Source organism: Crocodylus siamensis, chromosome 1, assembly GCF_052110815.1.
Source record: "Crocodylus siamensis isolate JL-2025a chromosome 1, ASM5211081v1, whole genome shotgun sequence".
Lineage (NCBI taxonomy): Eukaryota > Metazoa > Chordata > Crocodylia > Crocodylidae > Crocodylus > Crocodylus siamensis.
Window position 1 is genome coordinate 66,605,252 of NC_143395.1, and position 25,287 is coordinate 66,630,538.

Consider the following 25,287-nt stretch of genomic DNA (forward strand, 5'->3'; position numbering starts at 1 on the left):
CAGTCGCCCATCCTCCTTGCCCCTCGCTCCCAACTCACAGCCCCCTGCCCTCCCCAGCCCTGCGGGTGGGGCCCCAGCTGTCCCTGTCCTGATAGGCCAGAGCGCCATGGCTCTGATTCATGCAGGAGGTGGGAGACTGTGTCAGACCCCATCAAGGGCTGGAGGGAAGAGGAAGGGAGGCTTGTGGCACCTCCAGCCCTGGGATGAGGCTGCCGCACTGGGCCAGGCAGCTGGCCATGGCCCCCCTCCTTCCTCCTCTCCCCTCGGGCAATGTCTCCTGGCCACTCAGCCCCTGTGGGCACAGAGCACAGGCACCAGTCCTTGTGCTGCCTGCCAGCCACACTTTCCCACTGCCCTCAGAGGGCCCTCCCCTTTTCCCCCGCTGGAGGAGCACACAGCCCTCCTACCCTACTCCATTTCCCCCTGCCCTATCATAGCCCAATCCCCCGACTCCTTTGCCCTAACCAAGTGTCCAGGATTTAGCTTGGAAGCAGGGGGAGGGCAATCAGAGGCAGCAGAGAGTACCACTTGCGTCTGCGTGCACCTCCGATCGCCTGCTGTGATAAACTATATCGCCCGTGCTCCCTGCTGCCTCCAATCACCCTCGCCCTGCTCCTACCAGAGGAAAGCAAAATCCTGGACATTTAGGCAGATTTAAAAAAACCTGCCCAAATGGATATCAGAGGGCTCAAAAAGAGGACATATCCAGGAAAACCCAGACATACGGTAACCCTACTACTGACACACAGTACAAACTATGAAGAATATTAAACTAAAACCAAAAGGCTCATGATTTACCATGTAGTAAACTGAGCTGGGTCTCAGCAGAGTCAACAGCATTTCAAGCCATGCTGACTCCATAGCACACCACTGCCCGGTATCTATGGACTCCAGATACCTCCCCCTGCCAAAGATCCATGTGTTTGTACTCCAGATACCCCCCACAAAGGAGCCATGTGCTAATTAGCCCCCAGTCATGACTGGAACAGAGTATTCTTGTCATAAGTCCTGAGATCCTCCACACATTTATATGCAAATGAGGCACAGGGCAACCTCATCTGGCTCCAATTCATGAAGTGTGGAGACATACTGACCATATGCAACAGGCTGAGAGAGGGGGCAACAGAGGCATTCTGGGTGATTTTAGTGCCTGATACTGGTCAATACAATCAAAGGCTTTGAAACTCACTTTCACTTTAAGCATGAGTGGGACTAGACTAATCTCAACTTTAAAAACAGTTACTCCCCTTGCTGAGTTAGCCTTTTACGGTTAGTTAGAATTTGGGCCTGTTAACTGCTGTTCTTTTACTGTTAATTGGCGATTATTTGTAATCTGCTTTGCAATGCAGCATATGTATCAATACTGTACTGGTAGCCTTTGGTGCAGAGAATAATCCCCATGAAAGATTCTGCAAAGTGTTGAACCTTTCCCAAGTGATCTTAACCCAAAAGCATCTTTAGCACTTAAAAGTGAGATATTACCCATCAACCAAAAACTTAACTGCTTGATATTTTCTTGGTTGAATCTGTGCTCAAGTGTGGCATTTTTGCTACAATTAAGATGAAAAAGTAACTTTGTGTGTTTAATAATAATTGTGTCAACAAGAGGGGAAAAGTTAGCCAGTAATTTCATTCCTGTGATTTTGAGCTCTGCCCCTGTCCCAGATGTGGGCCTTCCTTCTTACAAATGCTGGAGACAGTACAGACGTGTCCACAAGGCTTCAAGGTTTGACTGTGCATCGTGCACAAAATGCATACTTACAAAACTATCTTGATAAGCTGAATTATTGCTACTTAAATTGACAAGAGCACTACACTATTCAACCATGACAACGATGTAAATGGAACTTGATGAGTTGTACTGAGAAAGAGGTTAGTCCAAGATTTTAGTTACCATATTTTTGTACTTATCAGAGTGAAAAAATTGAGTAAATATGGAGGGTAGTGGTCTATTAACTGGGAATATATGCAGCACAGCCTCCTCTCCTGTTGTTCACTCTATAAATGGAGCATTTCTTGGCTTTCTTCCTACTATTAGTTTGACTGCTTAATCACAAACAAAATGGGGTTGATGGAAATAGGATGCTTAAGCACTTGGCTCTGTGCAAAGGGGACAGCCCAGAGTTATTGGTCCCCTCTAGGGGAAATAGAGAAGGAAAAAAAACGTTTGCTGATGGTTTAAATCAAGTTTAAAAAAAACAAAACAATACTAGTAAGGTGGGGCACTGAACATCTGTCTCTCTGCAAAAGACAAGATTACCTGGATGGAAGATAAGCAGCCATGTCCCAGAACCTGATGAAGAAGTCTAAGCTACTTCTGACATTTCTGGGAAGAGAAGTGTACCTAAATCTACCAGATTGGTAAATCTGGTATTAAGGAATATTTTCAATACCCTCGAGCTTGTACAGTCAAAGATAACACATGGTTTATTTGGTGGTTTAGACTACTTGAAATTCTTATGAGGTTTTTTGGTTTTGTTTTTATTTTGAGTAAAAAGATTTAAGACATTGCACTGTAGCAAGCTCATAATCAAACAAAAACAGCATTGGGTGAGATGCGTAAAAGCATAACCTGAACAATCCTCTGAATTATCTCATTTCCTTTATTCACATAAAAAGCATAATATAAAAAATAAATAAATGAATACAAACACACGAAATGTTTTTTCTATAAAATTAAAAATGTCTTACCAAGGTGTAGACCTTTCCATCATGTCCTTGTATGCTGAACCTAAATGTGCTTCTAGAAGAAGACAGCTCCACAAGACACTGAGCTATAATGCTCTGTACAAACTGAGACCTGTTTTAAAATAAAGCAATCTTTAGAATATGTTTTTATAATAACAATGATTTGCAAAATAAGCTAATGCCCAGTAAGTGCAAGCTAAACCTTAAATATCTGATGTTTGATTTTTCCTCAGTGTCAATTTTACTTGGAAATTTGATCACGATACCTATATTGACTCTATGAAGAGAAAAATGCTGAATCCACAACCTTCCCACAAAGAGATGGAGTATTTTCCCTTTCTTGCTTAGCAAGAATTGTCATGCTTGAACAGGTCCATGGTTCACTAATCTAATATTTTGTATTTAACACAATCCAATACCTACTGTTGCAAAGAAAGACCTATAGCCCTGGCAATACACATTACCCTGCAAAGTTACTTTATATAAAAGCAAAACAGTAGAAGGGCATATCAGTGGTTCTTAACCTTTTTAGATTCAGTGAACCCCTCAGAAAATGCCAACTCAGCTTTCACTTTTTTCTTGACTATAGAAAAATAACAAAGCAATTTCTGTGTTGCAAAGAACTCAGAAAGACTACAAAAGATCATAACTTTTTAACACTAAGAAGTCCTATTTGAAATCACTCAGTCTACTTTGCAAATCATGGAGCCTGGTGCTTCGCTCCACAGCTATAGAGGCAGCAAACTAGAACTCCTTGAAGGAGTTTTGATTTGCTGTGCCCCAAGTCATTTAAGGTGCATTGTGCCGCTGAACTTCCTACAGTGGCTGGAATTAATGCGCAATACATTGCCAAGGCGCGCAAACACCAACACCATTTTCGGTGCAAAAGCATTTAGCCTGCTTTAACGTGTCATGCACACACGCCTCTCATTTCATCTACACACAGCCTAAATGCTCAACAGATCCCAGGCAGAAGGCATGCCCCCCGCTATACAGGAAGGCAAAAATCAACATGGTTCATAGCAATCTGCCCCCAAATATGGCAATCTGTTTAACCCTGAGTGGAGGGGCAAGACCCTCCACTAGCTAGGAACCTCCAGCTTTGGTCCCTACAGGAGCATTAGCACCCCTCACTCAAAGGCCCCAGTCTTGGCTGTAGCCAATGCCCAATGCCTCTGAGGTACACTTGAAAACCATTCCAACACATATGGCAGAAGTGGTGGGGCAGAGGCAATCAGCAAAGCCTAGAAGCATAACAGAACACAGGCATATCTATGCCTAGATCATCTCTAACCAGGGGCTGTCCAACCTCTTCTTGAACACCTCCAATGATGGAGAATGCACAACTTCCCTCAGCAGTCTGTTCCATTGTCTCATTTTTCTAACAATGAAGAAGTTTTTTCCAGATATGTAATCTAAATTTATTTGCTGCAACTTCAAGCCATTGGTCCATGTCCTCTTCTCTGCAGCAAGAGAGAAAAGGTGTTTTTCCTCTTTTATATGGCAACCCTTCAAGTATTTGAGGATTGCCATCATGTCCCCTCTTAAGTACCTTTTCTGCAATCTGAACATGCCTAGCTCCTTCAGCCTCTCCTCATATGATTTGCTTCTCTGGCCCAATATCAGTGAATTAATATTGCTTTACTATTTCCTGAGTTTGTGATTATAACTGTGCAAATACTTTATCAGCATAATATTTATTAATAAAATATAATAAAATTACTATTCAAAAGTTACATTTTTACCAGTTGACAGTATTCTTCAAGTAATAAGACTGAGTGCATAATCAAAATTTAATACCGTGGTATCATGACAAATCTTTTCTCTGATGGCTGAATAATCATCTCTGTGATATAATATTTTATAATCCCTAAGAAACAAAAAGACAAAAGAAACTTAATCCACAGTAAGAGTACATATATTTTAACTATAAGATGCTGTGTCATCTCGTAGTCCAGCATTCAGTTAAGTGGTATAATCAGTCTGCCAAATTCCTGTTTCAGCAGGGACTAACTCTTCTTTGTTCAAAGAGTGAAGCAAAACTTCTCTATAGGAGCAACCAGTGTCCTGATACCTAAAGAACCCCACATATTAAAAAGACACACAGAAAGAGTAACAGAGACCAGCTGATTCATCTTTACTAGCAGCTGTTTCCATGGGTTAGCATTCAGCAACTTTTCAGAGCCATAGGCCAAAAGAACCCAGCACGGACACAACTTCCAGCCAATCAGCCCCAACACTCAAATGTGGTGCAAGAGAAGCCCCCCCCGCCAATCTAAATGCCACAAACATACCTGTATGTTGCTGACCCCTAATCTAGGTCATTTTTTTTTCTTTTTAAACTTTTTTGCGAGTATAAAAGAATGATTTATTTTATATCTTATGCATTATTCATATAGACCTTATTTGAATTTTAGAAGCTATTAACATATTGGCACATTGTTAAGTGTGTATAGCAAGCATAAGTACAGAATTCAAGAAACAAACAAAGATAAATAAATACCTTACATAGGTAAGAACTTTTTTCTGGTTTTATGGCAATACTATATGCAGCTTTGTATACACATAGCTAGAACCAGGCTTTACAATATGGGCGGGCAATTATTTTGGGCGGAGGGCCACTTACTGAGTTTTGGAAAGCCATCAAGGGCCACATGACAGGCAACCAGGGGCAGATAAATATTAATTTTCTAAATTTTTAGGGGCCCCGCAGGCCAGATAGAATGGCCTGGCGGGCCACATCTGGCCTGCAGGCTGCATTTTGCCCACCCCTGCTTTACAGCAATAGGAGTTGAAGTTGCTGAGATCATCTTTCTAGCAGGCAGGTGATTAGATAACTGGGCCAGAGTCATTCTTTAGAAGTATCAGCATCCAGGTTCAGGGCCTTTAGTTGTACTTATATATTACAGACTTAAAAATCTAAAATGTAGAAACTGGTCTTAGGACTTCTGTATTAGAGCAGCAATTTGTTTCTTCTGTTGCCTGGAGCCACATAAGACAACTGTAGAATTTGCATTTCTGAGTTATAATCTAGTAATATACTTCCTTGTTCTGGATAGCTTGCAGATAGTCCTTCAGAACATAACAGACCGCACACAGAAGCATGCGTGTGTCAGAGGATCTAGGCAAACTTTAATGTTTGTGAGAGAACTCTCTAGATATGTCAGCAGCCACAAAAAGAAAGTGCACCCGTGATAAATTGCTTGCTCGTATCTTCTCTAGCAGTTTGGGGCTGAGCTCGTTTTGCTAGAGAATTCCAAAATGAAGTAGAGTTTTATTAGTTCAGTGCAACATCCTTTACGGTGGTTCAGTTTGATGATCAGCAACGTAGATCTATTTAGATCTGACTGTCCATTCTCAGACACTAACCTCAAGTCAAATATTGAAATAAACATCTATAGATATTCATCCCCATGTCTAAATAGTTTATGGACATATATATTCTTCATCTTACAGTCTGTTCTTGCAAACTTGTATACAAGTTTAATAGTTTTATTCTCATGTGCATTACAATATTGTCTACAAGATTAATAACCTAACAATCATTTACCCCACATTTTAAATAGACCAAGATCAAACACTATGGTAATTGAATGTTAATACCTTATTGATCAGCAATTACAGTGATTAACTAGGCAGGCACGGTTCTCTGAATAGATGTGATATCTTTTATTAGACCAACTGAGTAGTTGGAAAAAAGTTCTTGGCAAGCTTTCAGGCGCAGTCATCCTTCTTCAGGCATAGGGAGTCTCTGCTGTCCCATTTTAAGACTCTACCCAGTGCTGAGTTCACCACCTCCTCTCACAACCCTGGTAAGTTGTCCCAGTTTTTAATTATTCTTGCTTCTAAGAAACTGAGTTTTATTTCAAGGTTGAATGCATTCAACTTCCAACTTCCAGCCACTGGATCTTGCTATGCCTTTATCAACAAGACTGAACTGCTCTCTATTACACAGCAATTGGATCAGTTTCCAAAATTTTCCTTGATAAGATCAACAGACAGACCTTCTTAATTCTTATATCATAGGGCTTGTTTTGAATCTTGGCATAATGTTGGTGGCCTTCCTTGAAACCTCTCCAGTGTTGCCACATTCTGTGCACCCAAACTGACAAAAAACCTTAACAACAGAGGAATGATAAGTTCACTATTTCCACTCAATGTTCCCACTTTTGATCTATCGAAGGACTGCACTCTCTCTCTCTCTCTACCACAGACTGTACTCAAGAGTTCAAACTAAAGCAGTTCTCTCTTAGGACCCTACCTCCTTTCCTGAGCTGCTGCTTCCAAAGACAGAGACTCCCATCCTATAGGGATAGCCTGCATTCTTTGCTCCCGGGGTATTAAATTGAATTTGGCTCTATTAAAACACATTTTGCTTTATTGTTATATAGACCACTTTGTAACATTATTTTTAGGGCTGTCAATTAATTGCAGCTAATGTGCGAGATTAACGTGTTAATCAGTTCTTGCATTAATTTTTTTAACAAGTTAATTGTATACGTGGCTTTGGAGCCCACACCACCACCATCCGCCACCTCTGGGCTGCTCAGCAGGGTAGCGATGGCAGAGCAGAGGAGTGACAGGGCAGCCTGGGCATCTGCAGCAGGGGAGAGTGGGCACACGCACAGACACAGACAAGCAGCCACATGGCCAGGAATGGAGCGTGGCGATGCGTAGAACAATGCTCTGCAGGTAAGTCTGTGGTGGGGAAGGAACACGGGGTAAGGAAGTGGTTGGGAGGCCAGTTCGAGGCCCCCATGGTGAAGGAGAAAGTGGGGCAGGGGCAGGCGTGGGGGTAAATGGAACCCCAAGGGAGGCATGGGGACATGTGTCCCCCAGATTTCTGCATGGGGCGAAGGCAGGCTGCCCACTGTGGGCTGGAGCTCTGCGCTCTGCTGCCTTTGCCCTGGAAGCCACATGAGGCCAAGTTGTGCCTCCTGCAGTCAGGTGAGCAAAGGATATGCAGTGCAGCCAGCGCACAGCTCCCAGGGCAAAGGTAGCAGGGCAGAGAGCCCCAGCCAGCAGCCCACCCCTGCCCCGTGCACAAATCTGGGGGGCTTGTGCCCCCCCCATACCTCCCAGGGGGTATATGCAGTGGCGGGGAGCCATGCTCCACCGCCTGGGCCCCTGGACAAGCAACACACAGCACTGTCCCACAACCTAACCTAGCCCCGGGGCCCTACTCACTCCAGACCCCTGTTCCTGCCCCACTCCCTCTCTCATCATTGGGGCCTCTATCTGCCCCTCCACCCCCTCCCCTCCACAAACTTATCTGCTAGGCTTGTGTCTGTGTACATCTGTGTCTGCCCCTCACTCTCAAGCCACAACCCCCCAGGCATGCTGCTGCCTCTCACTCATGATTCTAAGTATCCCACATCCTGCCAGGGCATGCAGGGACCCCCTCCGACCCCCAACTCTGAACCCCACATACACCCCCACAGCCTCCACACCTTCTGCCTCCCCCACACCACCCCCAACCATACAAAGTACCTATATAATTTTGCATTATTTTGAGTTCTTCTGCACATAATTTTGAGTTTTTAGCTGTACAATTAAAATTGCAATAACCGTGACTAATTTTTTTAATTGTATAACTAATTGTGATCACATTTTTTAATTGTTTGGTAGCCCTAATTATTTGTTTCCCTGCTTACTACCCTACAAATCTTTTATCACCTGAAACCTTTACTGGAAAAGATTCTGTCTCACCTTGATCACTGAAAAATATATTGGCAAATATGGATAAAAATAATGGAATAAGAACTGTTTGTCCTGTTAATTCCATATAATACAAATTTTATCAAGATGTGTAATCTTACAGCTAGCTGGTTTTGGGTAGACTGGTAAAGAATCTTGTTTTTTTGTGAATTTGGCAGAGAGATCAAGTATTTTATGCACTTTGCAGAAGCAATCAAGAGCAACCTGGAGGTATTCAATTGAGTGGACACACACAACACAATCTTCAGCGTACTGAAGACCACTAATGGAGGTGTTGATTACCTTGAATTTGGAACATAATTAATTGATGTTAAAGACATCGCCTTCCATGCGACACTGGATGCTGACTCCAGAAGGAGGTCTATCTGTAATTAGATGCAGAATAGCTGCAATATAGATGGAATACAGAGTTGATGCAATCAGGCATCCTTGCTTGATTTTAGTATTAGTAGAGAAGGAGTTCATTTCTGAGCCACTGCTTAGGACAGCTTCTGTTGTGCCATCATGAAAAAGAAGTCTGATGATAGTAATAATTTCAATGGGCATCCAAATAGCATCAGGATCCGCCATGGCCTCTCTGTTGACTGAATCCAAGACTTCAGTCAGGTCAATAAAGGTCATGCAAAGATCTAGGTGTTGCTCAAGTCACTTTTCCTTCAGCTGTCTAGCAACAAAGATTGTATCTATTCTACCACTGGGTGGTCTCAGAACTCAAGTAGAATCTCTTCCATAAAGAAGGTGAGTCTTGAGAATGCAGGTGAGGACCTACATGGATGGACAGGAATGTAGTCTGTTAATAGAACTGATTGCAGAAATTATCTCCTTTCTTGATTATGGTAACAACTCCAGGATCTCTCAAGTCACTGGGAATCTGTTCATGTTTCCAGATTTTCATAATAAAAATGTGTTGTTGGTGAGAGAGTTTTTTTTCACCTTGCTTATACAATTTCAGCTAGCATTCCATCAGGACTACATGGCTTGTTGTTCTTCATTGGCCTAATTGTTTTCAAGGCCTTAGTAAGTTTGTGGATCTGCAAAGTTGTCCTCACGGTTGTGGAATGGCTTTGTCTTCAGGAGCTCCTGAACCTAGATTCTAACATTGAGGTACTCTTTCCACTGGGTACTGATGTGGAACTGTCTTTAGAAAGTGCTGTGTCATCTTTGCATTTCAGAGGGACAATTCCATGTGTGCTCAGCTCATAGATAGTTTTGTTGTGCTGAACAAACTAATAGAAACTACAATAAAGTGTTTTATTTCTGGTTTGAAGTTGATGTCATTCTGCCAAACTTTGAAGAATCTTTTTTTATGTCAATGAGCACTTGAATTTCCTTATCATTCTTACAGAAACAGCCCTAATGTTTCTTTGTGGAGAAACCTAGAGATTGGTCTTGATAGCAAAACCAATGTTATGGATGTGTCTATACTTTTTGGCTTTTCCTTTTCAAAAGAAAGATGTAGCCACCACCATGCCCTGTGGATCACCACCATGTCCTGTGAGCTGCCCCTTTCTTGTGTGTCTGGTCTCACAAAGCGCAGTTCTCTGACCGTGTGTGCTTCTTTGTTCTGGTTGGTCACTGTTAGGGTTGTCCCTGAGGATGCAAACATTCCAGGTTGCAAACTTATCACTTTATTTGCACCCCAGATAGGGGGACCCACTGAACACAGTTGTCCAGTCAGGTGAAATAAAACAGTATTGAGGGCACCTTTTCTAGCCTCCTTTCTGTATGGGGCGAGCAGAGTGGATTTTAAATAAGCCAGCTCATCAAGAATGCAGCTGCTGAACTGCACAACTCACTCTGAAGCCAAGTACAGCTCCAACTACACAATGACCATCATGCAATATTCACCTCACTGTAGGTCTGTGACTACAGGCTTCTGGTAATCACTAGCACTTGTTCCCATCACCATTTGTCCATCACTGCAGGACTTCCTATTGAAGAAAGACGCCTGTGAATATCTTTTACTATGGAGATGTTCTTGCACATCAGAAACCACACAATACGTTGAGGTAAGAAACCTTAATCTGATGGCAAGGAAAACCAAGACAATCAGAGGTTTCTATTCTGCTGCAGCCTTCATCCAGTTTTACAGACACTGTTACATATTGTTTCTTGATCTGCCTGCTCTGCTGTTGAGGACTTATTGTTATTTCTGGGTTACTGTTGGTCTGGAAACCTCGCTCTTGACTTTGCTGCCATGGGCATTTATGGATTCATTGATGATTTCCCTATTTACTGGAAGACTGTCATTTTTTAATCAACAGACTACCAACAATGACTAATCTTACAGAAAAAGGCAATAGTATTGTTTTAACAAGACCTGCTTTCCATGAAGCCATGCTGGCAGGTATTCATTTACATTTTATAGTCTCTAATATTTTGTTGATCAAGTCGCAAATTAACCATTCCATTATTTTGCTCAGGCTAACACAGCTACAGTTCCTAGGTCACAGCTTTCATCCTTTTTAAATACTGGAATTATACTGACAGGCCTCCAAATCCTTTGGAATTCACCAGATGTGTTATAGAAACAAGGATCAAAGTAAGTTCCTGGGTCAGTCACTTTACAGTTTTGATAGTAGAAACAATACTCTCATCCTTTCCCAAAATGAGTGAGAAGAATTCCAGGAATTAACTCAGAAACCTGTTGAAAAATTATTTTTGTCCAGAACTGTTTAACTTCAAATGTTTAGTAACTGAGACAACTAAGTACAATTTGGTTTGTGTAATCCATACCTGATGATACTGCCTCTCCCAGCATTGTCTTGCAGCGCTTACAGATTACGCTGTTATTTTCCTTTGATTTCTGTAGGACAGAGAAATGTCATTTAAATGTCATTCAGCTACTTTGAAAAGGAATGTATAATTGTAACATACTCTCCAGAGTGCACCATGAACTTTATAGTTCATTCTGCATCTCCTCATTCTTACATACACACTGATTTGTCTTGGCTATTTTACTCATTTCAGTCTTCTAAGATTTCTGAACTATTTATAAATTGTGCATTTAATTTAAATCTTATGGTGATTAAGATGCACACATGAAACCCAGTTTAAAGACTTAAACTGAATATAAAAGACAATCGCAAAACATTAAACTTACCCTAATTCATGCTATTCCAAAAGAAGAGTTTTTGCATCCAGTACCTTCACACACATATGCACCAGGTCTTTTAGTGTATTTGCACAATATGTGAGTTACACAAGTTTAATTTTACATGCTTAGTGAAATTTTAAAAGCTGTTACCAACTTAAAAAGTCATATTAAAGTACTTACATTGAAAAGTATTATAAACAACCAAAATAATTATCTTATTATAAACAAAACCAGTGAAAAAATGATTCCACAACTTCCTGTATGTCCCTGATACCAGATGACTGCCAATTTCCATTGATTCTTAAGGGAAAGAAGCCACAAGCTGTCTTCAGTGGAAAGAGTTAACATTTAACTGATGTCACTGTTACCACTGGACTTCTAAACCTTTGCATGCATGAGGTATGTGGCAGAATGCCATCTCTGTCTCTCCCCAAATTCTGCTATCAGGTGGTTGCCTAATCTGACAATTTGGTTACCATGGTCACTGCAGAGAGCAGACACCCCTGGCCCCATTGGCATCAGGTAACCCTGAGTTGTAACCTGAGCTGGATACATTCCCGAGGGAGGAGGAAACCTGCTCCCTCTGCTTACATGACTGGCCTCACACACCTGGGTGGGAGCTTAAACTCCCTATTGTTCTAAGCAATTTTATCATGACTGGGAGGGAGCTAGAGACCCTGCCAGTCTACCCAGCAACCAGTAATGCATTTCAAAATTTGGGGTGAGGTGAGGACACTAGTAGGGAGGGAAAGACTGCAGCAAGACCTGGATAGGTTACAGGAGTGGGCTAACATAAACAGGATGCACTTCAACACTGACAAGTGCAGGGTGCTGCACTTGGGCAGTAGTAACCAGCAGCACATTTATAAAATTGGAAACTCCCTTCTCGAGAGCATGGAGGCAGAAAGGGATCCTGGAGTCATTACTGACTTCAAGATGAACATGGGCCGACAATGCGAGGTCACGGTTGGCAGGGCTAACCGCACCTTGTTGTGTATCCACAGGTGCATCTCAAGTAGAGCCAGGGAGGTGATCCTCCCCCTCTATGCAACATTGGTCAGGCCACAGCTGGAGTACTGCGTCCAGTTCTGTGCCCCCCATTTCAGGAGGGATGTGGACAACATTGAAAAGGTCCAGAGGAGGGCCACCTGAATGATCCGGGTACTACGGGGCAGACCCTACACTGAGAGACTGCGGGACCTGTACCTGTTCAGCCTTCACAAGAGAAGGCTGAGGGGGGACCTGGTGACTGTCTATAAACTCACTAGGGGGGGACCAGAAGGGTTTAGGGGAGACACTGTTTCCCCTAGCACTCCCTGGCATGACAAGGAACAATGGACACAAATTATTAGAGAGTAGATTTAGATTAGACATCCGCAAGAGCTACTTCAAGGTTAGGCCAGCTAGGAGCTGGAACCAACTTTCAAGGGAAGTGGTGCTGGCTGCTACCCTGGGGGTCTTTAAGAGGAGGCTTGATGCCTACCTAGCTGGGATCATTTGACCCCGGTTTTTTTTTCTCCTGCCCTGGCAGGGGGTCGGACTTGAAGATCTATATGGTCCCTTCAGACCCTGCTTCTATGATTCTGTGAGGCTTGGGGCATGGTACAGGGGTGATTGGAGCCACGCATAGCTCGTAAGGTCGGGGTGCACCGAGTCACCCAAGATAGCACTAAGACTGAGACCCATCAGAGCACCGTGTCAGACAGGATTAAGGGCAGCCTCCCTTAAACATTATTAATATCAAAGACGTGGCGGGCAAGATTGCGAGGGTGCTTTCAATAACACCTTGGCATGGTAGGGGGTGCTAGGGGAGTTCACGGCCACCCCTAGGACCCCACTCTGCTACAAATGGTGCATTGGCCGGGAATTGCTTGGCCGTGCATGAATCAGTGGTGAGAGCAAACCCAGAACAGAATAACTGGCGGTTGGCAGCTAGGCAAGAGGGACCTGGAGGGAGGATACCCATTGCCCGGAATCTACGGAGCAAGACTGAGACCCCAACCCAGAGAGACAAGGGCGGGGTAATTATGGCTCAGACAGAGAACATGGAAGGCCAGGGGCAGGAAGGCATTGCCTGGCAACCCAGGATTGATGAGATGCAGGAGAACATGACCCGGTTGGAATGGGAGCTAGGACTGGAAAAGCTTCAGAAAGAGAGAGCAGAGGCGAAGCCGACCCATTAGAAGCACAGGTACAATCAGGCAAGAAAGAGGCAGGGCCAAAGTAAATTAGGCGCCTAGTGGCAGCAGAGGCAGAAAAGACTCGAGCAATCGAGCAGTTTATTTCCCAGGAGGCTCAGAGGGGCCAAGAGAGGGAAGAAAAAATTTAAAAATTGCAGGAGGAAATCATAGCTGAGAGGACAAGGTTTTCAGAAGCCAGTACCAAACAGGGAGAAGAACATAAGGAGGCATTACGAAAATTAGAGGTAGCAAGAGGCATAATAGAGGCCCTCCAAAAAGAGGTTCATACTCAAGAAGACCAGATAAGGGAGTTGCATGAGGAATTAGAGAGTTGGCAACAGAGGAGTGACTGGGCAGAAGGCCTGGCGCTGAAAATGCGGGACAAGCTGCAGGTGAGCTATGCCCAAGCAGTAGAGACCGACAAGGTGCTGTTGCAAGAGATCAAACAGATGAAAATAGTCAGGGCAAACTATGAAATATTAGAGAAGCAAAGGCTGTCCCTGGAAGGAGATCTAAAAGCCAGAAAGAAAGAAAACAAGGAAATCCACACCCAGCTCCAGAAGTTGGAGACGGAGAAAGAAACAGTGGGGCAACAGGTACAATACCTTAAAACCCACCTAGAAGATAGCCTAGCTAAAGAAGAGGCGGTAAAGGGAGAGAACAAACTGTTACAATGAGAAGTAAAAACAATGAGGCAAGAAATCCAGGGGTTGGAGACTGATAGGAAGGAGTTACAGGGAGCAAATAGACCATGAAGATCCAAGACCTAGGAGAAGCCAGGCAGAAACATCAGATCTCTGATAATCCGGATATAATGCGAGAGAAGTTGGAGGCTCTGGCAACCCAACTAACAGAGTACATGGGTGCCGCCAAGTACGAACATCAAGAACAATGTAGGCAGACGGAAATATTGAAGGGATCCTTGAAGGAGGCAGAGACATTGTTAGAAACTGTGAGAACTCTAGAGCACGTTAAGCCCCTAGAGCTCCCTGGGGACCGAGGCATAGGGAGTTCTGGGGAAGAGGAAGACACTGTACAAGGGAAGGGAAAATTCATAGCAGAGAATTTGGAGACCCTACAAAAGCAGGCCCTACAGGCATCTTAGAGTATTGGAACCAAAAATGGAACCAATGGCAGAAGCACCAGACCATGGAATTGAGCCAGCTAAGACGCCAGCTGGGAGAAATATGTAGACCCCAGGCTAAGGGAAGAAGTCCAGGACTCAGTCAGGAGCAGACGGGGAGAATGGATATGGTAGATGTGGGGATGGAAGGGAAGGGTAAACAAGTGACCCCAAGGAGTGAGGCCTTCTGTTTAATGCACCAGGATTGTACCCAGGCAGCCCGGGGCCTGGGGCCGGAAGGAGCAAAAGCAGGCCCCAGAAAAGAGGGATTGGTGGATCCCAGGAAAGAGAACTGGGGAAAAGGGCAAGACAGGCAGAAGAGGGCACAAAACCCAAAAGGGGGGCTGAAGCCTGAAAAGAGGCTGCAAATTTTCATGAGGAATGTCCCTAGGCTAGTTAAGTGGTGGATGATAAAGAAAATCATTGAAGAGTGAGTGGGACAGGTAGCCTATGTAAAAATCTATAAGGGACCGGGAGGAAAATCTACAGGACTGGGGAAGATAGAGTTCTGGAGGAGAGAGGATGCCCAGAAAGCGCTAGAGAGACAGTGGAAGATCTGGGGAAGTCTTCAAGACCTCTAGAAAAAGCTAAGGAAACAGAAGGGCTCACAATGTTCCCCAAGACAGAGACCAGGGCGCATGCGGACGGACCATAGAAGGCCCAAAATTAAAAAGGAGGGAGAACCCCAGAAGGTAGGCTGGAGCTGGATCAACAGAGGGCGCAATTTACCAAGGTTAGCTAGTGTGGGGGGACTGCCTGCAGCGAGGCAAATCCCGTAAAATCCCACACGATGCCCCTTGGGCAAAAGGCGGGTAGGAGGCACCTTAAAACCTCTGCCACTGTGTGGGCACTGGGGTGCGCCTCCCGGTTGCGGGTCACCCCCAAAAGTCCCGAATGGCCCCTGTAGAGTAGAAGTACGCGCCGGACCGCTGGTGCCCCGTTAATCTCGCCTGCCACGTCTTGATGGAAAAAGGGGTTCACCCCAAAATGGGGCGCTGACGGTCCAACGCAAGGGGCTACCCTAGCTCCAAAGCCCGGGGTCCTGAGGGCTCCTCACTCCCCTACACCCTCACCCGAGCCTCCAATAAGGCCTCTGTCCAGCCCTCAACGGCCGGTGTCTCTAGACCCGGGGGGGGGGGGGTTACCAAGTCCGCCTCCCTGTCCACGGGTCTTCTTTCGTGGCCAGCCAGCCACCAGTCTTCGGAGGAAGTCTCCTCCGGTTGAGGCTCCCTTCCCGGGTTCGCCCGGTGGGACCACCTCTAATCCCTTTGGTACCTGTGTCGTCTCGGGAGTCCGCGCTGCTCCTGGTACCGCCGCAGTCCCCTCCGCTCTCGCCGGCTTCCACCGCGGGGCTCCCGGTTCTGACGTGGTCAGCCCCGCTATCACTGGACCGCCTGCTCCCGGCTCAGCGCTTACTGGCTCTGCTGCTCTCGGCGGGGTTGCCGCCGGTGTCTCTGGCCCCGATCCCGCTACCGCCGTTACCGGTATCGTCCCTGCCGGAGATCCTGCCGCCGGTTTCTCCCGCGCCGCTCCTGGCTCGCCCGCTTCCGGTTCGGCTGCCGCCGGTCCCGCTGCAGCTAGCGTTCGTCGCGTCTCATCCGGCTCCTCTCGTCCCCGGTCCGCCTCCGACCGAAGCTTCCCTCCTCCCCTAACCAGGGTAGGGGTGCTGCTTTTATTGTCCCGGGCCGGTCTCACTCCGGCCCGGCTTGTGTTCCGGAAAACTTTAACCCTCCGGCCGGACTTCCGGGTCTGATCCCGGAAGTTGGACGCCCCTCCGGGCTTTCTCCCTCGGGTCGGGTCCCCCGGGGCCTTAGCCCCCTCACACACTGCAAGTTGAGATGCTCCAAGAGCAAGAACCCGGGTCTGAGAGATCAGCGACTGAAGGGGTTGGAGACTGAGAGGAAGGAGTTACGGTGGAAGACTCAGCCTGGTGAGTTTTTGAAACTTGAGGGGGAAGGTGTGTAGCAGGGCACTAAGGTGCCTGCTACCTGGAAGGCAGTAGCATGGGCTCAGGTGTTGGTTGCTGGGGCAGCCAAGAGGAGTAAGGGCCCACACCTGGTGAGTCAGCTGACCAAAAGGGGCAGGGCTGACCACTATAAGACCCAGACAGGAGGGTGAGGGCTCTCTCTCTACTAGAAGCCAAGGGAGAAGGAGATCTGTGGAAGCAAGCAGAGCAGAGAAGCCTGATAACATGAGCAGCTCCTGTTCACGGATACCGGGTGGAGAATTCCCTGATAGGAATTTGAATGATGGTTAGCCAGGCGGCTTAGATTTTATGTGATAGCCCAGGGGCTTATGTTATTGTTTTGTTGTTGTCATTACACCGGAGGACCAAGTGAGGCTATTAGGGGTTGGAGGAGGCCTCATAGGTGCTCCATGAGAGTGTGGGGACCCCAGTGCCAGAGAGGGCACATCATTCAGGGGTGCACTGACCCCAGCCCCAGTGTGGGCGGTGGCGAGAAGCCCCAGTGTGGGCAGTGGCAGCGAGACAAGCCAGAAAGGATGCCAAGAGGGAAATTGACCAGACAATGTCCGGGACATCTGCGAGGCTTGGGGCATGGTACAGGGGTGGCTGGAGCCACTCATAGCCCACAAGGCCGGGGTTCACCATGTCACCCAAGACAGCACTAAGATTGAGACCCTTCAGAGCACCGTGTCAGACAGGATTAAGGGTAGCCTCCCTTAAACATCATTTAATATCAAAGACGTGGCGGGCGAGATTGTGAGGGTGCTTTCAATAACACTTTGGCATGGTAGGGGGTGCTAGGGGAGTTCAGTGCCACCCCTAGGACCCCACTCTGCTACACTGACTAAGGTCATCTTCTCTCCAGATTAAATATCCCTAATTTGTTTCAGCCTTTCCTCCATAAGCCATGCATCTCAATTAGTGGAGAGTAACAAGAATGGACTCTCTTCAACAACCATATTCATATTTTGAAAAATTCTTTGAGTAACAGTGTGAAGACAACTAAGGTCTGTCACAACAATCCTAAGGTAAGAAACAGCAATATGCAAGGTGTATATAGTAACCTACATCACCAAGTAAGTTGTAAAACAGCCCACTTTTTCATACAGCTATATGAAAGGTCATACATTAAGGAACAGAAAATATTGGTCATACTAATAACAATTCTACTGGACAGAATTTAACATAATAATTCAACTGATTACTATCATGAGTTTCTAGTGCAATGCTGTAGCTAAAGGGAAAAACATGCCCCTTGAACATTTAAGCAGGGGAATATCAAGGAAAAGTAGGGAATTATTGCCTTTGTATTCAGCATTAATGAGATCATTACTGGAATACTGTGTTCCATTCTAGTATCTGTATTTCATCAAGGATGTTGCAAATTTGGAAAGGGTTCAGAAAAGAATTACAAGGAAAAAATGATTTGACATCTGAAAACAAGCCTTTAGGCCTTTTAGTGAGAGGCATAGAAAGTTTGACCCTTTTAATTAGAGAAGCACCGATATATCAGACTGGCACTAATAAAAGGAAAACTGACATTATCAGCAATTGGCTTTTTTTGGCTGGTGTGGCCAATAATGTCACTGATAAATGCTGTGTACATGCACGTAGTTGCAGCATGCACATGGCCAGGACTGCAGCCTGGAAACATGGAGAGCAGTGTCTGGCCACTAGGTTTGGGGGGGTGAGGGTGTGGGGGGTGCAATTGAGACCCCCATAGTGAAGGAAGGAATGGGGCTGGGTTAGGGGCAGGTGCTCCCCAGATGGGGTGGGGGGAGTCATGGGGGAGCCATCTAGAGGGCACAGGGGGTGGGGAAGGGGGCCAGCTCCATGAGAGGCATATGGGGCATGTGTCCCCTGGATTTGTGCATGGGGCAAGGGCAGGCTTCTCACTGCAGGCTCAGGACCAGGGTTGGTGCAGGCTTCTTCTCAGCCCCATTCCCTCCCTCACTGTGGTGGTCTTGATCTGCCTCCCCCACAGACTTAACGAACAGATGCTGCTCTCTATGCTGCCAGGCTACATATTGGCTATCAGATCAGTATTATCCAATATGGCTGGTTAATAATCAGCCAACAGTATCAGCCAAAAAAATCTTAAATCAGTGCATGCCTACTGTTTAACTTCACGAACAAAATATTGAGAGGTGACATGATCAGATATGGAGCCCTAACAACAAAGGGGAAGAGCACATTCCATTGGTGGACAGGCCAGGCCTCCTTGAAGTGGGAAAGATCACCAAAAAGTGATAGGTGTTGGTGGTTGGAGACTCCCTTCTGCAGGGGACAGAAGCACCCACCTGCTGGCCTGATCTGTTGTCTTGGGGGAAGAGGGGATCTGCTGCTTGCTTGAAGCCCAGATCCAAGATGTTATAGAGGGATTTCCAAAATTAATCCAGCCCTCTGACTACTGCCCCATGTTGCTCATCCATGTGGGCACCAAAGATACTGCCAAGGGAGAGCCTGAGCAGATTAAAAGTGACTACAGGGCTCTGGATACAAGGATGAAGGGGACAGGGGCTCAGGTGGTATTCATCTCGATCCTTTCAGTTAAGGGAAAGGGCCCAGGCAGGAGCAGATGAATCTTGCAGATCAATGCATGGCTGTACAGGTGGGCAGGGCTGCTGTACACCAGCAGGGCTTTGGCTTCTTTAACCACAAGATGATGTTCCAAAAAGGATTGCTAGGAAGAGACCGGATCCACCTGATGAAGACAGGGAAGAGCATCTTTGCAGACAGACTTGCTAACCTAGTGAGAAGGACTTTCAACCAGGTTTGGCAGAGGATGGAGACCAAAGCTCTGAGGTAAGTGGGCAAGCGGGTGACCTGGAGGAAGCACAAGCAGGAGTGGGTAAGAGGGGAGGCATTCTCATGACTGCTCTGAGAAATCAGGGCAATCAGCTAGTTCCCTTAGGTGCCTGTACATGAATGCACAGAGCTTGGGAAAAAAGCAAGAAGAACTGAAGTCCTTGCCAAGTCATAGAACTATGATCTGATTGGAATAACAGAGACTACATAGGATAGCTCGCATGACTAGAGCACTGTCATGGATGGGTACAAACTGTTCAGGAAGGATAGGCAGTGGAGAAGAGGTGGAGGAGTAGCACTGTATGTAAAAGAGCTGTATGATTACTCAGAGCTCCAGTATGAAACTGGAGATAGGTCTGTTGAAAGTCTCTGGGTTAGGGTCAGAGGGGAAAGCAACAAGGGTGATGTTGTGGTGAGGCTCTGCTATAGACCACCAGACCAGGAGGAAGTGGTAGATGAGGCTTTCTTCAAACAGCTAACAGAAGTTTCATGATCACAGGCCCTGGTTCTCATGGGGGACTTCAATTACTCTGACAACTACTGGGAGGGCAATACAGGAAGTTTTTGAAGAGTGTTGGGGACAACTTCCTAATGCAAGTGCTGGAGTGGCCAGCTGGGGGCTATGCTCTTCTTGACCTGCTGCTCACAAACAGGGAAGAATTAGTGGGGAATGTAGTATAGTGGATGGCAACTTGGGCAACAGTGACCATGAGATGACTGAGATCAGGATGCTGAGGAAAGGAAGGAAAGGAGACCAGCAGAGTTAGGACCCAGGACTTCAGAAAAGCAGACTTTGACTTGCTTTGGGAACTCTGGCTTCCCAGGGGATCCTGTCCATGACTGAGTGGGAGTAGAGTCCAGGAGACCTGGCTGTACTTTAAACAAACCTTACTGAGAGTACAGGAACAAACCACCCTGGTGTGCAGGAAGACAAGCAAGTATGGCAGAAGACCAGCTTGGCTTAGCGGAGAACTCTTCAGTAAACTAAATCACAAAAAGGAAGCCTTATAAGAAGTGGAAACTTGGACAAAGAACTAGGAAGGAGTATAGGAGTATCGCTCAGGCACGTAGGGATAAAGTCAGGAAGGCCAAAAACGCAAATGGAAGTGCAGCTCACAAGGGATGTGAAAGGTAATGAGAAGGATTTCAACAAGTATGTCAGTAACAAGAGGAGGATCAGGCAAAGTGCAGTACCCTTACTGTATGGGGGAGGCAACCTTGTGACACAGGATGCAGAAAAGGCTGAAGTACTCTATACCTCTTCCACCTCAGTCTTCACAGATAAGGGCAGCTCCCAGACCACTGCACCTGGCAGCACAGTTTAGGGAGGAGGTGAACAGCCAACCGTGGCAAAAGAACAGGTTAGGGACTATTTAGAAAAACTGGAGATATACGAGTCCATGGGGCCACACAGGATGCACCTAAGGGTGCTGAGGGAGTTGGCTAATGCAACTGCAGAGCCACTGGCCATCATCTTTGAAAGCTCATGGTGACTGGGAGAGGTCCTAGATGATTGGAAAAGGGTAAATATAGTGCCCATATTTGAGAAAGGGGGAAAAAGGGAACAATAGACCAGTCAGCCTCACCTCAGTCGCTAGAAAAATCATGGAGCAGGTCCTCAAGGAATCAATTTCTAAGTACTTGGAGGAGGAGGAGAAGGTGATTAGGAACAATTAACATGGATTCACCAGGGAAAAGTCATGCCTGACCAATCTGATTGCCTTCTATGATGAGGTGACTGGCTCTGTGGATCTGGGAAGACCAGTGGATGTGGTATACCTTGATTTTAGCAAGGCTTTTGATATGGCCTCTCATAAGATTCTCACAGGCAAGCTAAGGAAGTATGGGCTGGATGAATGGACTGTAAGGTGGATAGAAAACTAGCTGAAGTATCAGACTCAGAAGGTAGTAATCAATGGCTCCGTGTCTAGTTGGCAAGTGGAGTGCTTCAGGTGTTGGTCCTGGAGCCAGTTTTGTTCAGTATCTTCATCAATGACCTGGAAGATGGCATGGAGTGCACCCTTAGCAAGTCTGCAGATGACACCAAGCTGGTGGGAGTAGCAGACATGCCGGAGGGTAGGGTTAGGATTCAGAAGGACCTAGACAAATTGGAGGATTGAACCAAAAGAAATCTCATAAGATTCAATAAGAACAAGTGCAAAGTCCTGTACATAGGACAAAACAATCCCATGTACCAGTACAGACTGGGGGCTGACTGGCTGGGCAGTAGCTCTGCAGAAAAGGACCTAAGGGTTACAGTGGACAGTAAGTTGATTATGGGCCAACAGTGCACACATGTTGCCAAGAAGGCTAACAGCATACTGGGCTACACTGGTAGGAGTGTTGCCAGTAGGTCAAGGGAAGTGATTATTCCCCTCTATTCAGCACTGCTGAGGCCACATCTGGAGTACTGGGTTCAGTTTTGGGCCCCACCACTACAGAAAGGATGTGGACAATTTGGAGAGTCCAGTGGAGGGCAACAAAAATGGTTATGGGGCTGGGAGACATGATTTAAGAGGAGAGGTTGAGGAAACTGGGTTTATTTAGTATGGAGAAGAGAAGACAGAGCGGATTTAATAGCAGTCTTCAGCTACCTGAAGGGTGATTCCAAAGAAGATGGAGCCTAACTGTTCTCACTTGTGGCAGAAGACAGAACAAGGGGCAATGGTTTCACCTTGCAGCAAGAGAAGTTTAAGTTAGATATTAGGAAAAAGTTTCTTGCTAGAAGGTAGTAAAACACTGGAACAAGTTGCCAAGAAAGGTTGTGGAATCTCTATCTTTGGAGGTTTATCCTTGGCTGGGATGGTGATGGTCCTGCTTGGAACAGGGGGTTGGACTAGATGACTTCCTGAGGTCCCTTCCAACCCTCATTTTCCATGTTTCTATGATCATTGCCTACAAATATTACCCTGAGAAGAGATTTCTAATAACAGTTCTTTAATTTAGAAGAATAACACAAGTTTTGAAACTGAATTTCATATTAAATTAAACAAATTAAGACCAGGCATACTGTATTTACCCACACATGTATCCATTCCCCCAAAACCAGCCCTGCAAAATTGGGATGAGTATTTTAAGCAGGGAGGCAGTTTTTTCTTTGCTGAAATAAAAGCAAGGTAGAAGAGAGCAAGCTGATGCTCTCAGCTGCCAGAATGCCTGACACTTTTCCAAGGGGCAACAAAAAGCAGGGATGGAGTCCAGTGTTAACCCTTTCACAGCAGCTAGTGAGGAAGTAGCTTTTGGCTGAAGAGCCACTGTGTGAGTGAGCTGCTTCATTCAAGTTTGTAGTATCTTGATGAGACTTGTGGTGTGGAAACAACACTTCACTATTTACAATACTGAATATAAAGAACTATTTTAATCAGTGTTTCCAAAACTTCTTATACCTACAGCACACTTTTCTTCTCAATTAAAACTGGGAGCATACTTCATTTTTACATCCAAAACAATATATGTACATTTTTTTTCAAAATATATAACATATTCTAATCACTTGCCAGGGGAAATCATACCAGCGCTAGATGTACCATTAAAAATGACACCCAACACATCTTTCTTTAAGCAAAGTATTCATCTCTATACCAGTGGTTCCCAACCATTTTAGCCTCAAGGTCCCCCTCCAGATCTAACTTCAGAAAAAATCTCAAGCTATTTTCAACTGGGGCACCAAAAATTTCAGAGAAATGATAATGAGGTGCCTTGAGACTAAAACAGCTGAGAATCACTGATCTAACTGATGCCACTTAAGGCTGGTGGAGCAGTACCTCACCATGCTCTGCCCTGCTCTTTCCACTGTCTGCCCCCTTCCATCCCATGGTCTATACCTCAGAGGGGCAAAGGCAGCCCCCACTTCTGAGACTGTTCCTGCAGGGTTGAACACCAATGACCATCCCTGCAACCTCTCCTGTAGACCCCAGGAGTGTGGGAGAAGTGGAGAGGGTGAGACAAGTTGCAAACTGCAGCTGTCCATATACTGACCTGCCCACTAGAAGCAGAACATGCTGCTGGGAGCATGGGGAATCTGGTACTGGGGCTGCTGGGGATTGTGGAAGGGCAGTGGAAGGCAGCAGCAGTAGTGGCAGTCCCCAGAGAGGCAGCCACAGGCCTAGCTACAATAGCTGGGGCAGGCACAGGGTGCTGGTTGGGGGAAGAGAGAATTTATCTCCTCACACAGGGAGATTTTGCATCACACTTCCATCACTCTTGGAGCACACAGTGTACCATGGCACAGCCCTTGGGAATCACTGAATTAAAGTAAAGCAACAGGCTTACTACTTCACTTGTAAGAATCTGAGGCCTAGCATTGTTGCTGTCCTGACACACCCAGAAGTTTCTGCTGCCTCACCCAGATTGTCTCCTGGGATGCAATACTTCCTAGACACTCTCATTTCCAGGACTTACTGTCACACAGCCAACCATGACTCTGAAAAAATGTGTTTCTCTATATTCTGCCTTCCAAAAACAAGGTGAGTATTTTATTTGGAAAACTGTGATATGAGAAAGGATGTGGTAAGACACGGTGTTTGACTTTTTGAACAAAGGGATTTAATAGATTTTCCACCACTTTACATTCTCAAGTCCAAACTGAATAGTTTTCTAAAAGATATTCTCTAAATCAGACGGAAGTTATGAATTTGATGCAGGAACAACATGAAGTTCTTTGGCTTGTGTTATGCAAGATGTCAGGCAAAATGCTCATAATGGTGCAGTCTCTCTTTACTATTGTATAATTCTAGGAGTATGAGGAACTTGGTCTCTATTCCTATAAGTGATCTTGTGCAATCTCTCAATTTGCTAGTCAAATGTTATGACTGATATTTGTCTGACGATAAAGTTAAGAGCACACAAATATACGAAAATAAGTGAGTGGTAAAAATGAAACCTGAACGTGCAACATCCTGGTTTCCAGCTCTATGCAGTGTCATAAGCTAGATAAGGATTTTTCTCATACCTCAAACTTGGAACCTTATGCACCAGGAAAGTGGTATGCTTGCAAATTCTGCTTCAGCAGGAAGCAATATTTTCCTCATTGCTGTCTACAGTCTCCTGTTTCTAATTAGATAAGCCGCCACAAGTTAATATAGACCCCACCTATGGCAAGAAAACCTAGGAAACAGTCAATAGAAAACAATAACTGAGTTTTTGCTGGTAACTTTCCAGCCTCCGTTGAAACATGGCAAACTTAAACTCTCCTATCTCAGAAATCCATGTTGCATGGTTTTGGAATTAGAAGGTATACAAAAGTGCACACAGTTGCACTATATATCCAATTAGTCCGCCTTTCAAACTCTAAAAATATAAGTAAAACTGCTCAGTTGGGGGCAATAAAATTTGGAGAATGCACAGTATTTGAGGAGACAGAGGAGGTGCAGGTACAGTGTTCCTCTGACATCTACTCAAGTGCTTTATCTGATTATATTTCAATGTGCTGGCAGAAAGTTCTGCATTATGGTACCTAAAAACACTAGGAACTTAGTGGCAGCACCATTTGAACAGAAAGGATGATAGTGTTAGCCAGACTAATTAAATCGATACATCTGTGTGACAACACACAGCTGCCGGCAACCTGCAGATGGAGGTGGATCACCATTCTAATACTCTGTGTTTCTATACCTAAATATCCTTGATATTGTCTCGGGGAAAATATTTTCCCCAAGAGACTCTATTAGGATGCTGTGTGACCATGTGACATTTAAAAACGTTGTTA

General features: G+C 45.4%; 1 protein-coding gene across 2 annotated transcripts in view; it reads right to left on the reverse strand.

The window, feature by feature from the left end:
• UBE3D (ubiquitin protein ligase E3D) overlaps positions 1 to 25,287 on the reverse strand; it is a 175,361-nt gene that overhangs the window by 128,807 nt on the left and 21,267 nt on the right. For both annotated transcript variants that reach the window (XM_090035559.1, XM_090035548.1), the window contains exons 5-7: positions 11,143 to 11,212; positions 4,489 to 4,558; positions 2,692 to 2,800 (exon numbers count right to left, since the gene is read on the reverse strand). In XM_090035559.1, the coding sequence (XP_089891685.1) occupies positions 2,692 to 2,800; positions 4,489 to 4,558; positions 11,143 to 11,212 (249 nt within the window). The remainder of the gene's footprint in view (positions 1 to 2,691; positions 2,801 to 4,488; positions 4,559 to 11,142; positions 11,213 to 25,287) is intronic.